The sequence below is a fragment of the Eublepharis macularius genome, chromosome 15 (assembly GCF_028583425.1).
Source record: "Eublepharis macularius isolate TG4126 chromosome 15, MPM_Emac_v1.0, whole genome shotgun sequence".
Lineage (NCBI taxonomy): Eukaryota > Metazoa > Chordata > Lepidosauria > Squamata > Eublepharidae > Eublepharis > Eublepharis macularius.
In genome coordinates, this window is record NC_072804.1 from 19,865,325 (window position 1) to 19,881,459 (window position 16,135).

Below are 16,135 nucleotides of genomic sequence, written 5' to 3' on the forward strand. Positions count from 1 at the left end.
TGGTGTATAAATGAAGTAAAGGTCCTGTCAAGCTTCTCGCTTAAAACATAGTATCATCTGCCCAGCATTCCTGGCGGTGGCTTCGCTTCTCTTTCACAGGTGCATACAAGCAATTTTTAACATGTAATAGGTAGTATTTGAACAGACTCGCTCACTCTCGCTGAGAGAATAATTCTTTCTAACTCGGCAGTATGAAATTTATTCAATGGACCTTGAACAGAACACCTTTCATTTGTCAGAAATGAGGGATGTGGGAGCTGGAAGTACAAAGGCAGGCAAAGTGGCTAACAGAAGAAATCAGAGGAAGTTAAATCGTATCCTTCTCATTCAACAAAAGGCTTTCTACGTACAGCTTCTCAGTTATTTGGAGATTAACTGTCCACAGGGCAACCCGTTGTGTCACTCATCACATGAACTCAGGCTCACATTGCAAGACATAATAAGGCCCGCACCATAACGGAGTGTAAGAGATTTGGCTCAGCTGATACCTTCTGGAAAGAATTTTAATCTGGGAAGAGACTTGGACTCTTGTATTTGTCCCCCTACATTGTATGGAGGAAGTACTGAGTGAACTGTTCATATTTGAACACAAAATTTCAATGGCCATGATTCATCTTTCAGTATGGAGTTGAGCCTTCTGTTCTTATAACAACTGCACAATACATACAGGCCGTGCATTTCTTTGAGCAATAAAGAGGTGAGAAAGGCATGTCCACAGAAAGAGAGTATCTCTGGCCAGTTTTCTGGTACATTCATTGTACACTCGAGAAAAATGACTGGTCATGTGTTCAAATCCCATGAAGACAAAGTGACTGCACGCAAGTAACATGCAGAGAGTCACCATTTACGCGGGAGAGCATGTTTTTAAGACATGCCACTAAAAGGCTTGTACACAAATATTTTAACCACTCTAAGGCTGCTTTCAGACATGTAGGATAATGCACTTTCAATGCACTTTAGAGACTGTTTGCAAGTGGATTTTCCTGTTTCACACAGGAAAGTCCACTACTTGCAAAGAATCACTAAGGTGCATTGAAAGTGCATTATCCTGTGTGTGTGAAAACAGCCTAAGAGAAAGCATGTGAGTTCGGGCAGTGGAGAGGGAAATGGTAATTACATGGAGGTACCAAAACTTTCGAAGACTGTGGAAAGCATGACAGTTTTTTTGTTAAGTGAGTTGAAAATCTGTGACTCAAGTACAAGGCAATACAACTCTGAGAAAAAATATGCCAATAACTTAATAGTTTATTAGTCAGTCAACGATATTACAAATATTTAAAAATTACTTAATATATAAATAATTGGCAGCAAACTATTCCATTACAGAGTTAAATTACCAGTACAACAGACAGACTGGAGATTTAGACACCTGGAAGATAACAGTAAAATTAAGTAAAAGATTTTTTAACAAAAGATTTAAGCCAACGGCAATTAACTTGGGGTACAAACTACCAAACCCTGCTGCTGTGACACCCCCCCTCCATTTCCATAGGGCTTTTATGGATTTCCAACATAAGTGCCATTGAAACCAAGGGAGGTAACTCAGCAACAGGGCTTGATGGAGTGTCCCCTTTGTGTCCATAAAAGCATGGGTTTTCTTTTTATTTAGAAAAAAATAAAAACTGCTTTAACACCCCATTAGCAATACAAAATAAAATTAACTGAAAATATTAATTTGCATATCAAAGAACCATTTATAATTACAATCCAAACACTCCATAAACCACTTGTGCGATTCTTTACAGAAACTCGGAATTTAGAAACTAGTTGCTTTAATATTACAAAGATTTTAGCTCCAAAAATAATTCAACATAAAATAAACTTTTAGCAATTAGCATCATAAAATTATATATTTCCACATAAAAATACAAAATAATATTAATGACAAGAATATGAAAAATTATTCCAAGTATTTTTACTATCTGAAATAAAACAAAAAGAAAAACAAAAACAAAAGACAACAAAATAGAAATATGCATGAAAAAAGTCTCTCCTTTTGTTAGCAAAACACTATCCAAAATAACTACGATCATTTACATCAGTACAAAGATTTCTGGATTTTAAAAAATATTTGCAATGACAAAAGGGGTTTTCTTTTTCTGACAGTAAAAAATGACACTGTGGATAAAATTTGCAAAAGATGCAATGAAAAAAATAAAATTTGCATTTAAAAAGGTTTACACTGTTATTCTTTTTATACAAACATTAGAAACAGTATTGCACGTCACAACACAGAATCGAGGTTAGTCAGCCTTCCAAAATGTGTTATATTCAAGTTTTGTAGCATCTTTGAGGAGAGGCTCCGTGCAGCCAGATGCAACAGGGAATAAGATATCAAGTGTTTTCCATACACAAATATATAAATGCTAAATGTTTCCTTCTTAACAAAAAAAGTGTGGACTTTTAAAGTATTTTTTTCCTCCACAGTCATATGTTTGGGCAGCAATATGCACATTTTGGGGGAAATAAAGTAAAGAAGCTTTAAAAATACAAAAATAGAATAAAATTAATCTCCTACAAAAATAGTAAAATAAATATGATTTGTAAAAAAAGGAGGGGAAAGAAAAAAGAACCCAACCAAAACAGCGTGGAACCGCTAGGAGAAAAAGAGTACAATCCACCTGCCCACCAGTGCTCCATACACAGGAGTGAGAATGCTATTATGGTCTTGCGAGGCTCCCACAAAGGTTCCAGTGGGTGCTGGGACTGGAGAATTTCATGGTGGATTGGGCCCTAAGAGCACGATCATTGAAAGAACAAAAGAAACATGTAGGTTGCAGAAGCTATTCACATCAACAGCTCCAGAAAAGAAGTGACAAGCACAGTCTGATATTTTGATTACTTTTACCCATACCAAAAATAAAGAAGAGGTGTCCCCATGTATTCCTAGCATTAACAGCTTAATGGGGGAGGGGGGGAGGGGGATTTTTCAACATCTCCAATTATTTCACTTGTGTTCTATTTTCCCATATTTGTTTTCATTATTTAAAACATGTAAATGCTCTTCAATTTTAAACTTTAAGCAAGAAATATGAAAATAAAGTTAAAAACATCTGCAGAATTAAATTATATCTAAATAATTAACACTGCAAAACTACTGATTTTTTTTTCCTCTTTTCTAAATTCCAAAAATTGAGGTATAGCAAAGGAGATGCCATCAGTCAAAAAAAGGTGTGCCTCAAAATAGCTGACTTGTTGGAAAAAAATCTCTCATAGAGATATAAAAATAGTGCATAACAAATGTCAAAAATGGATCAAGGTTTGGCAGGGTTTAAAGGTTAGAAAAGAATACTCCCAAAAATCTGGAGGATTATGGTTAAGTAACAAATAGGGAACATTGACAAATAAATCAGTTAAAAAGCTCTTCTTAAAACAGCGTCAACTTTAAAACATTAAAAACATGAACTACAACCACGACAAAACAGCAGAGTTAGACATGAACCACATATTGTACAGTACAAAAAGCACACTGCAGACAACCAATATAATAAGATCAACACTTGCTTACATGAAGGATTGTCCCCAAGGGGTTGCTAAGAGCAAGACCCTTGTACATTTCTCTCTAGGAGTTAGAGACTTTCAAATTCTGCATTTGCTTTTGTTGGGTGCTTGCTTAAACTGTAGAGTAGCTCTTTCCTTCCACTGAAACATAAGGGCTAGTTGCATTAAAATGTCTGGAGATGGACAAAAACACAGCCGATGAACTTCTCTCATTCAGAAACTACACGTGTGTTTTTCATTTCTGCTCAAAAATCTGCAGGCCATGTCATCAGAACTCCATCAAAATTAAAAAAAACACTGTTTGGTTGTTGGTCAACTAACAACACTTCATGCAACAGTGACCCCAGCTGGACAGAAGACCAAATGCACTCAAGGTCAAGCAAGCACACACACAATTTTAAACTGGATTTCACTGTTGTCTTAAAGGTAAGTTTTAGCTTATGCAACTAGCTGTCTGTACATTATACCATCTCCATTTTGACTTCATTTAGATTTTATTACTAAAGCATCAGGTTTTCTTTTATGAACACATTTCTATGTGGATTATTTCTCAGTAGTTTCCCATTTGGTGACTGGTTAGCAGTGGGCTGGCCATCTTTGGTTTGTAGAGGAAGTTTTAAGCATGAATGATTAAGGGGGCTGAAATAAATTAGTCCAGAAAAAGCTAGTTTTGTTTTTACTCAAACATGTCTATGCTACGCCACTCCACATTAATTAGAATCACACATCACAAAATTGCACAGGGATTACAATATTACATCCAGTCTGCAAAAATCGAATTCCACTACCAACCAGGTCACAAAATGGCTGCACTTTCTAATCTAAAACTAATTTGCATATTGTACACATGTAGGACATTTTAAAAAAAACTTTTGAGTCACAATCATGCATGCAAGTCTTTTTTGTAACAAATTTTGCAATTTGCTCATGCTACCTAGACTTCAGAGCCTTTTAAAAAAAATTGCAATAACTTGCGCCTTGTTAGATTTAGTGCATGCATATGGTGTATACAGGTAAGTAAACATGCAATTTTTCACATTCTAAAACTATGGCAGTTTCGGCCATATTGTGCTGCCTGCATTTTAATCTGTAATGCAGTGTATCTTGAAACATTTCAATCCCGTATTAATAGGTGGCATTACACACAACACCTATGTAGCAGCAAAGCTAATACAGCTTGTAATTATAAATGTTTAAAAATAGCTAATAAATCAGATTATCTTGAGGTATTATTTCTTGCAAGTCAAAATGGAGAGCAAAAAAATCAACCCTATTTTTTAAATTGACGTATACACTGAAAATAGCAACAATAAAAAATAAGCTTTTTTGTAGCAGACATATTCCATCTTCACTATTTTTGCTACCTTTGGTAAATTACTGGGGCAGATCTTGAAGTTTAAAAACCCATGTTTAGAAATAAGTGCACGCTTCACCCACTAAATATAGCAGCAGACTCTGTGCCCCTACGCAAAAACATTCTCATATCTAGTTTTAATTTTACATATAAAAATAAGTTGGAGAAAATACAAAAAAACATTTTTTTTTATTTTAACATGAAAATATCACAAAAATTAGTAAGCCTGAGATGTAGGGTTTTGGTGAAAAACAAGAGGCTTTGTAGTGTTTTGGCTGCTGAAAAAGATGCACGTATTGAGAAGTTGGGGTAAGAAGCAGAAAAATGCACTTATTTCTTCTGCATGTCAGTTTCTTCAAACACAGTAAGCCACATGCACTCTTCTTTCCTTACAGGGATCTTGGAGAATCAAGCTCAGTTCCAGCGGAAGTGGATCTGGCGTGGGCGGTCAGCCCCCTCCTTCACCAATGGCTTATGGAATTCACGTCCTGCCCGAGAATGGATATTCGCCCAGCAAAACTCACAGTAATACTGCAGGCAAGTGACATTGGCACAGAAAAAGGGAGCAAACTTTCCACCACATCGTGCGCCCTGGCATTCGTCACACATCTGGTCATCCAACACATATGGCTTTACCTCCACCTGTTTAAATAAAGAAAACAGAGGGGGGGGAATCTCTAACTGCCCGTGAATGTGTATATTTCAGAACGTGGCAGAAATATTAGATTAACATTTCTATCCCAGCTTTCCCTTCAAGGAATCTGTAATAAGGACCCTGCGTTTATCCATGAGCTTATTTCCTGAGAGGCAGGTCAAGCAGTACCGAGCAGCTCAAAGCAATACAATGAACTTCAGGCTGAGCAAAGCTTTCTATTTTAGACCCAGGATTAACTATCTATCCACTGCTATACTGGTGCTCCAGTTATATTTTAAAAAAAAATTGGGGGTGGAAATGAAAGTACTAAAGTTGTGAAGGATCCCCACATCAAACAACACGGCTTGTCTCCCTTCTTTACAGGCTCTGTTTATAGTTTTACAGCTGCTGAATGAAGACTGTTAAGATACTGAGGCATCAGTAGGCAAACAAAAAGTGAAAAACAATCTCAGAAGTTAGCTTTGCAGTTAAACGTACCACTGTCGCCAACAGTGAACAAATTATCAGGTTTCTGCATATTTTCAAGAGTGGTCATGTGAAGAATGGTAATCAGTGGGAAAAAAGGGACTCAAAAGCTGTTTGATGCTCCGTTCAGTCACAGCTCAAGCAAAAGATATTGTCTGTACTATTAGATAGTGTTTAATTTCTATTAAATGCTACCGTTAAACCACTCACATAACTTGGTAAAACCTTCCCTAATTAAATCCTGGCAGTAGGGACTCCATATGTTGGACTCTGTTTTGCTCGTGGATGAAGGAAACGCTACTCCAAGAAAACAGAGCTTGTAAAAGAAACCCAGTCATTTTCACAGAATGTCCCATGAATAAACTTAAAAGTTACAGTACAATTTTCCATCCCAGATCAATATGGAAATGGAATGACTGGTTCATTTGTTTTGAGAACAGTGGGAGCCAAGATTAACACACAGTTACAAAGTTTGAGATCTGCTGTACCATACCGGTTAAGTGGTTGGGCTGCAAATCAACACTCTGCTTGTTCAACTCCCATTACTGCCATGAGCTCTGCAGGTGGCTTTGGACAAGCAGCTCCTCTCAGCCCCAGCTCCCCAGCTGTATTGTGGGGATAATAATAACACTTTGTTCCCCGCTCTGACTGGGCACTAATGTGTTCAAGAAGGGCGGTATATAAGCACATGGCTATTATCATGATCTCAGGGAAAATTATTCATCTTTTTAATACACAGTAATATGAGCTCTGATAGCATACTCTGATGATGGTGGTCTTCAAGAGGTGGCATTGCTTAAAGCAGCACTCCAGCTCTTTCCACCTATCTCATATGACCTCCTCCTCACCGCAAGCCCCTCCCTATCCTTGTAAGAGAAATTAAAGAGCATTGTTCTTCTCAGGCCATATTAGTAAGCTTATAGCAGAGAGACCCATTTGGTCCACGGCTTGTTGTTAATACCCTCATCCAGACAGGGAACTAAAGTGGAGAGAAAATGGTTTGGTCATGGCCAAGTAATGGGTCTGTGGCTGTTGGAGACTAAGCTGAAAAGAGCTCTTGTGACATAAGCAGATTTACTCTTCGTATTCCACCATGGTTCTGGAAAGGAGAATACACCGAGAGTACTCCTAAGAATAGGTGCTTGGAAAAGGGATAAAAAGCATCTTTGTATTCATGTATGAGACAAGAGGGCTGTTGGGAACACATGAGCCACCATTCCATGACTGCAAAACCCATTACTATCCGAGCATGTCCAGGCTTCTATGAACCACAGAAATGGTTCATTCTCCTTTTCGGAAGTCCTCCCAATTTGTGGCAGAATTTCTTCATATAGCTGCAGTATGAAGGAAGTTTATTTTCCAAAAAGAAAAGACAGACAATCTGCAACCTGGTTGTTGTGGGTTTTCCGGGCTGTATTGCCGTGGTCTTGGCATTGTAGTTCCTGACGTTTCACCAGCAGCTGTGGCTGGCATCTTCAGAGGTGTAGCACGCTACACCTCTGAAGATGCCAGCCACAGCTGCTGGTGAAACGTCAGGAACTACAATGCCAAGACCACGGCAATACAGCCCGGAAAACCCACAACAACCATCGTTCTCCGGCCGTGAAAGCCTTCGACAATAAATCTGCAACCTGTCTTTCCTAATTGTTTGTCAGAGCAACAGGCAGGCATTCAGTGAACCCCATGTGACAGGGGCCACCGACAATACGGGCTGTTTTCACACTGCTTACTGGCCATGGAACATCATGCCAAGCTCCCGGAACAACAGTGTCCTCCTGGAGCGATTTCGCACGAGAACTGCAGTTCTCACGCGAAATCGCACCAGGAAGATGCTGTCGTTCCGGGAGCTTGGAGCGATGTTCCGTGGCCAGTAGGCAGTGTGAAAACAGCCAGGGTATTTCTAATTATCCACAAATATTCACAAATTATCTATACCACTTCTTGACTGGCTATTCACACATCCCATTTACATGTACAATTAACTTTATGTATGGCTAATGTGCAGCAATTAAAATCACTTTTTGTGGGTGTGTTACGTGCCGTTAAGTCACCGCCGATCTATGGTAACCCTATGAATGAAAGACTTCCAAAACATTCTATCATTAATAGACTTGCTCGGATCTTGTGTACTGGAGGATGTGGCTTCTTTTATTGAGTCAAGCCACTTTGTTTTGGGTCTTCCTCTTTTCCTAGCACTATCAACTTTTCCAGAGAATATTGTCTTCTCATGATGTGACCAAAGGGTGATAGCCTCAGTTTTGTCATTTTAGCTTGCAGGGAAAATTCAGGCTTGAACTGATCTAGAACCCACTTGTTTTTTTGGCCATCCATGATATCCACAAAACTCTCCTCCAGCATCACATTCAAATGAATCAGTTTTCTTCCTGTCATCTTTCTTCATAGTCCAACTTTCACATCCGTACATAGTAATGGGGAATTCCATACTCTGGATTACCTTGATCTTGGTCCCTGAGAGACATCTTAAAGTAATTCAACATTTAATCTTCCCAGCTTTGATCTTCTGTGTATAATTTTTCCTTTAGTCTGAAGAAGGGAGTTTTGACTCCTGAAAGCTTACACTCTGAAAATTTTGTTGGTCTCTAAGGTGCCACTGGACTCGAATCCTGCTGCTCTTTAGCTGCTTTAATTTTAAGAGCCTAAAATACTGAATTATGGTTGCTTGGGCAATCTATAGTTTGGAGAATTAGAAACAACACTTGGTATGACCTCCACCTACCAGACACAGGTTTTCATTCTAGTAGAGATCAGTTTGCTATGATGTCCAAACTGGCAAACGATGCTTTTTTGCTGTCCTTCAGAACTGAATATGCACTTTCAACCAGGGCTTGACAAATTCCAGAAGCCAGGTCATCATGGCACCTAGAAATTTCACTGTGGCGCCTAGTATTTTCAGCCATGGTGTTATTATAAAGTCTCTTAATAAAGAGGACAAAGCTGGTTTATCATTTTCAAATCAGAGTATGTTTTGTTGTATGGCATAAAAACGTGTGTGCATGAAGTTCTTGTCATTGCTTCTTTATATGTTAACTTTTTCACCATTCAGTGGAAGGGGATGAATTAATGTCTTAACCAATTGCTTTCTATATTCACTCCAATATTCAATTAAGTGGAGCTTTTAAAGCAATAATGGAATGATCAGAGATGGGGAGAAGTTAGGCTATGGCTAGGGGTTCATTTTTTGTTGTGGCCAACCGGGCTATCCTTGTATTTATTAATATGCAACTCTTCTGTCATGCCTTCAATCAAATTACAAGAAATGGTGAAGAGATTAGGATTAGGTTTTGTGGGAGCAATCATTAGAAAATATAATATACAAAACTCTGAAGACAGACAAATGAGTCTGGCACCTACATCTTTGGGCTGGCTCCTAGAACCCAAGAAAACTGGTCAAGGCTTCCTTTAAACCAGGCTTCCTCATTCTAGTTGAGGAACAGGACAAACCATAGCTGGCCAACACAGAAGTCATGAGGAAGTAGGTCAGCACTGAAATGTAAGCTGAAAGGAGGAGGAAGCATGGAAGCCCAAGACTTATTCCGTCCTCCACTTCTCGGTTTGAAGGAACTCCTGCATATGGCCTCATTCACACCCCATGTTTTTAAAAGGCATCTGTTAAGGTTCAGTGTAAATTCTCCCCCTTTAAAGCAAGTGTCCCAGAAAAAACGGTGGATGTCATGAAGAAGGTCTGCTTGCAGAAGGGGGAGGGAAGCAATTTGTGCCATTTCCCCTCTTGATGTGACAGCCTGTCACCTCCCCACTTATGCTGCTCCTGAGAGTCCCCTGTCCACACGGTCAACAATGGGGGGCATTTCAGGCTGCAGTGGGAAGAAGGAGCGGAGGCAGTAATGCTTCCATGCACAGAATTTAACTTATTGCTGCATATCAAGCATTTGCTGGTACCAAATGAGGACTGAATAGACTGAAAGAGCTGCATCCTGCTGGAGCCTTCGCAAGGGAGGCAGACAGGGTTTGTGCTCGCGTGCATGCGCACAACACAGATGGGCATGCCCAGAGAGGATGACGCCACTGGTAGGCATCTCTCCCTGGGTTCCCAAAGCCCAGAACTGAGCAGGAGAATAATGCAGCACACAACCACAAACCCCATCAACAAGGATGTGCCGAGAGTGAGGAAGTGCTCTCCTGCATGCATGTCCTCTGATCAACCAAAATTTATATTGCAATCCTAAACTTTAAGCCACTTGTGTGAAAATAAGTCTTATGCAGGAGGCCAAAGATCAACCCCACACTGACATCTTAGTAAGTGTTTTCAACTAAACATGAACAACTCTTACGAAGGAAAAGTACACTCAAATATTTTAGAAACAGGAGGGAGAACGCAAATTTGTCTACCAGCAACTAAAACCCCTCTGAGCCAACTGACTTAATACCTAATGAGAATCAAATCCAGAGGGAAATAACATCTGACTACCTTCCCCACTTACAGCTTGCTGGTATAAATAACTTAATTTCATTTAATTTATAACCCAGCAACTCAGAGAACGCCCCCCCCCCAAAGGTGTCTTAAAAGTGCCTTAAACTTAGGAAACCAGAGGAGCAAAAAAACCAGACACAGCTATAGGGGCTATACTGGAAGACGGGCAGCCTGTGCAACTTCTATAGATGTGGCTAGCAGACACGAGGCTGCAACTTGGTACGTTGCCATTTTCTAATCCATGGGAAATGAAGTTAGTTTAATACTGATTCCATATAACTTACTCGTTTATCAATATCACCATGCTGAAGTTGAACAAACCGAGCACTGATGGCAGCAATGTAGCTCTGCTGATTGGAAAAAGCCACTCGCCCAGCACCTTTTGGGTATTTCAGTTCAGGATCTGTATCGATTCCTGCATAACAAACTCCGCCATAAAGTCGGTCCATTATCATGGCCAACTCCACTACAAGGAAATGAAAAAGAAAAGAAAAATTACAGTCGTGCTTTAAATGAAATGGAAATACTTCTGTGAGGTCACAAAATACAGGACGGAGGAGAAATGAAACTGGCTTCGGTGCTCTGTCGCACAAATAAAGCGAAGCATAAAGGAAGTTCCCAACTCGAGCGAGATGCTGCTGCAACTTTGGCGGAGGATTCCCTGTAACAGACGTGCATCAATCCAGTCTGCGTACTGATGCATTAGCCCAGGGAAAGACACCAGATTATGATTCACCGGGTATTGCTGGTGTTGTGCATGAATTGGAGGAGTAATAAAAAAAATTCCCATTTTTTTTCATAAGCAAAAGATTTCTAGTACAATTATATATCTTAGGATTCGTTTTGCTCTAATTCCAGCTTCCTAATTCCCATAGCATACACTTTACATAAAGTGATAACAGCACAATTTACAAGCAATATGTTTTTAATAAAGAGTGATAAAACAGCAAATGGGTGAAATTATCCTGAAATCAGGGTCTGTGTATGATTCTGCTGAAACTGCACAACATGTTATTCTACAGTAGTTATGAATGTAATTTTTCCTCCTGTAGCTAACCATTTAAGTGTACTTTTTAATTAATACTTTAGCTGAGCCAAACTATGCACAGTGCTGATTACAGAAGTTTATTACATTCAGATTAAGGAGCCTTAATTGATAAGGAGAAGAAATCTAATTTCATCACTTCAGGTCAACCATGAGAATTCCTTCTACAAGGCCCACTAAAATTCTGCAGAATACGTTTAGAATGTAGTTTTTGCAGACATTTCTATTTTGTATTAACAATACAGTGCTTTTTTAAAAAAACCAAGTGAGCTCTTAATACCTATTCAATGTATCTGCAAATGGCAAAAGCAATTGTAATGATTTTAAGTAAATGGGTGCGTGTGTCTTTAAATGCTTGGTGTGGTATAGATGAAGAGTGGGGGTGAAAGAGAGGGGTGAGTGAGTGATATGATCGGTTGGTGACTGAGAGGGTGGGCGGAGTGAAGGCAGTTTTAGACTGGGAGCGGAGAGAAAAGATTCAGTCAGGGCAAGCTGGGTGCAGCCTGAGCATGTTTAAGCATTTCTGTGAAAAATATTGAGTCTGGTTTTAGTAGGCAAGCTGTGTGCAGCCTGAGTATTTTTAAGCAGTTCTGAGATCAATATTTAGTCAGGAGAAAGCAGGCAAACTGTGTGCAGCCTGAGCTTGTGTATGTTGTCTGAGAGAAATATAACCTGTGTGGAAGCCTGAACTGTGTGTTTGTGAAAGAGGATTCAGTCAGGAGAAAACAGGCAAACTGTGTGTGCGCCTGAGAGAAGATCTATGTGACTGGGTTTAAGTAAAGTAACTTTAAGAATTGAAAAGAGTCCAGTAGCACCTGTAAGACTAACCAACTTTACTGTAGCATAAGCTTTCGAGAATCAGTTCTCTTAGTCAGATGTTGCATCTGATGAAGAGAGCTGTTGCTCTCGAAAGCTTCTGCTACAGTAAAGTTGGTTAGTCTTAAAGGTGCTGCTGGACTCTTTTCTATTTTGCTACTACAGACTAACAAGGGCAGTTTCCACACGTGTTGAATAATGCACTTTCAATGCACTTTAGTTACCCTTTAGAAGTGGATTTTTTGTTCCACACATGGAAAATCAGTTACAAATGTGCACTAAAGCGTATTGTAAGTGGATTATTCAACGTGTGTGGAAACGGCCAAGGCTAACTCCTCTGGATTTAAGAATTGAGAACTACACTTTTGAAACCATCAGGTTTTAGAAATAATATAAAACCGATACGCTACTTATAAAAATAAATGTTTACTTTGTTTGTTTTATATTCCAGAGACTCTGTCATTCCTATATCCCATTTCTATCCTCAGGTCCACATAGTACCATGAAAAAGCCTGACCCTTGGGCACGTTACTAAAGGAGAAATTTAAATTATTCTGGATTTTAATTCCTGTTGGCAGCAATCTACCAAGAGGGGGCAAGAATAAAAGGCTTAAAGATCAAATCTACCCAGAGAAAGAAAGGGGTCGTAACAGCAATGTTTTGAGACTGATGTTTCTCAGAAAAGCTACTGGAGGGAAAATGTGAAAAATCATTCAGTATCAAAACAGATTCTATCGAAGTGTAAGAAATGTTTAATTTTACACATCCACAAACATAAATCCCATCTGTGCACTTGCCATACCCAACCTGTTGTTATCTCTGTGGTAGTCTATGATATGCACTGATGCAAACATCTATGAGAATGTGTCTCCAGGTGCTGACAACACACCCATAAACACACAGGTAAGGCTGCCTACTGACTTCTCATTACCCACACCTGGCAATTATGCATTCCATGTTCACGCAAACCTCTTCCACCCTAGCAGCAGAAGGGAGCGTAAGTGCTACTACCAAGACCAGGGAAAGAGCATCGAGAACTATAAAAACAGGGGTGCTGGGCTGGAGCGCTCTTGAAAGCATTTTCAGCCCAAACATGCACTTGCAAACTTTTTGGTTCTGCCCTCGTTAGAAAAAGTTACTAAGAGCAGTAATTCTATACTTAGATGCATCTGGCAGGGAGAGCTGTGGTTATCGAAGGCTTATACTACATAGGAATTGGATGCTTTTACTGCTGCAAACTAACACGACAAACTGACTCCACACCAAAAGGAGATGTTTACATTTACTAGCAAAGGAATGTTTTGGTTGCCTCCCCGCTAATTGCATCTTGTCCCCTTCTGATATATGTCCCCTTCTCTCCCCTCTCCCTCCTCCTCTTCAGTATTTGACCAGTTTGGATCATGCATCTGATGAAGAGAACTTGATTCTTGAAAGCTTATGCTACAATAAAATTGGTTAGTCTTAAAGGTGCTACTGGACTCTTTTTGATTTTGCTACTACAGACTAACACGGCCAACTCCTCTGGATCTATACTTACCAGCTCTTAATGGCCTGGGGACACCACCCACAAAAATGGTTTTCCGAGGGTCAAGAGGCTGAGAGCCATCCATCACAAAGTCACTATCACTTAAGTTCCAGGGACGGATCTGGACCTAGTGAAACAAAAACCACGACAACTGAAGTCCAGCTGCATCATTCGAACTGGGATTTCATCAGTCTACGTAAACTAGCCAAACAGCCTGTTAACTTCTCCAGCTGCTCTCTTGGTAAACCTATACTTTCAACATACAGAGCAAAACATTTTATAATTGACTGAAATATCCCCAGCAGATTCATCCTAAACTATTGCTCGAGTCTGATTATTTTCCTCCTCCTCCTCCTCCTCCTCCTCTTAGAAGCAGCCTTCAGGCAGATGGCAGCTGCACCCTGAAGGCCATCTTGTATTTACTTACCGGCTTGTCCTTGATAGTGGGGCTAGAAACACACAGATAGAGCTTTGCATCTTCTTCAATGCAAGCATCAATCAGTGCCTGAACAGAGCTCTCCTCTTGGAAAAGGAGGAACGCATAACCTAGAAAGGACAGAGGAAGGGGGAGAGTTTTAAATACAGTTTTCCAACTCATTTTCAAAAGCACTTATGGGTCCAGGATCCAAAGGGCCCCTTTAGGCTTTGCTGGTTTTATGCTTTGCACCACAATCCCTCCCGCTGTTACTTGATGCTGCACCAAAGAGCCCCCTGACCAGCACGAGTGGCTGGGAGGGAGGGAGGAAGGAAGGAGGCTTCCATAGGGAAGGGGAACGAATGGAAACCGCTGAAGAGTTACCAGCTCATCATTCTAAACTCTCAGGAAGTAAAAAACGATCAGGTCATAAATGGACAAGCTTTTCCATGCTTTTCCCGGTCACTGAGAGGCTGACCTTAAAGCTCTCCGCCCAAAACTTCTAAGATGTAGCTCATGGCTGTCCTGTTCCCAGGTATGTACTAGTCTATTCATAATGCCCAAACCTGTCCGCCTTTTTCCATGATAAAATATCTAAAGTATGTATTTAGTTTCCCAATTCGTAGTTAACTGTTAGGAATGGATGATGTACCATGAAAACTGGATTTGGCATAAAAGGACTAATCTCAGTTTTGGAGACTGGTCTGTTGCATACGTGGCCTAGCAAGTTTCCCAACATAGCACAAACAAAAATTCAAAGAGTATTTAATATGTGACAATATTTATTAAGTGGTTTCCCCCCCTAATTTAAAGAATCTAATCTTTTTAAATCAGAAGATTTTTAAAACTTGGTTTTGCTATGAAACCCCAGACTATGTTGTTGGGAACAATACCAGATACTGTTGACAGAACACAACATGAACTGTTGACGTATCTGCTGATGGCAGCAAAGGTGGTAATGGCAAGCAAATGGAAAGAAGACGAATGTCCAGCCCAGGAAATTTGGAAAGACAAAATGTCAGCGAGACACTTCTGAATCGATATGTATAAAATGAGGCTGCAGGTGCCTGATTTCTGGCAGCCATATTTTTACTGGCAGTCCCATCTGATTGACTAATTCAGTTGCAGAGTGCCTTTGGAGCAAATTCCAATCTCTGTTTCCAACCAATCATTCACTCTTCAAAACTCACAAAGTTAATAACAAAAACAACATTCGATTTATATATCGCCCTTCAGCAGGGCTTTTTTTCTGGGAAAGGAGGTGGTGGAACTCAGTGGGTTGCCCTCGGAGAAAATGGTCACATGGCTGGTGGCCCCGCCCCCTGATCTTCAGACAGAGGGGAGTTGAGATTGCCCTCCGCGCCTGGCACAGAGGGCAATCTAAACTCCCCTCTGTCTGGAGATCAGGGGGCGGGGCCACCAGCCATGTGACCATTTTCAAGAGGTTCCGGAACTCCGTTCCCCCGCGTTCCCCCTGAAAAAAAGCCCTGCCCTTCAGGATGACTTAACACCCACTCAGAGTGGTTTACAAAGTATGTCATTATTATCCCCACAACAATCACCCTGTGAGGTGGGTGGGGCTGAGAGAGCTCCTAGCAGCTGTGACTGATCCAAGGTCACCCAGCTGGCTTTAAGTGGAGGAGTGGGAATCGAACCCGGTTCTCCAGATTAGAGACCCGCTCTCTCAACCACTACACCAAACTGGCTCTCTGGTTGTGGGAAGATTTGAAGGAAAAACTCTAATATGTATGCTATGAACAAAAACTATCCAACCAATATACATTTTAAACCAATGCAAAAATCTCAGCGTCTGCAATGCATCATTCTCTAGGCATTACTGAAGTATGCAATACTGCAAACTCAAGTTTCATAGAAGGATACAATGATTAGGAATTCTAGGTATCCGCTG

The 16,135-nt window shown here is 40.2% G+C and overlaps 1 protein-coding gene across 5 annotated transcripts in view; it reads right to left on the reverse strand.

The window, feature by feature from the left end:
- Positions 1-1,227: 1,227 nt before the first annotated feature.
- The window catches only part of CPEB2 (cytoplasmic polyadenylation element binding protein 2), a 71,662-nt gene continuing 56,754 nt past the window's right edge, over positions 1,228-16,135 (reverse strand). For all 5 annotated transcript variants that reach the window (XM_054999122.1, XM_054999119.1, XM_054999120.1 and 2 more), the window contains 4 exons: positions 14,239-14,357; positions 13,824-13,938; positions 10,710-10,891; positions 1,228-5,497 (listed from right to left, as the gene is read on the reverse strand). In XM_054999122.1, coding sequence (XP_054855097.1) covers positions 5,270-5,497; positions 10,710-10,891; positions 13,824-13,938; positions 14,239-14,357 — 644 coding nt within the window. In that variant the 3' untranslated portion in view covers positions 1,228-5,269. The remainder of the gene's footprint in view (positions 5,498-10,709; positions 10,892-13,823; positions 13,939-14,238; positions 14,358-16,135) is intronic.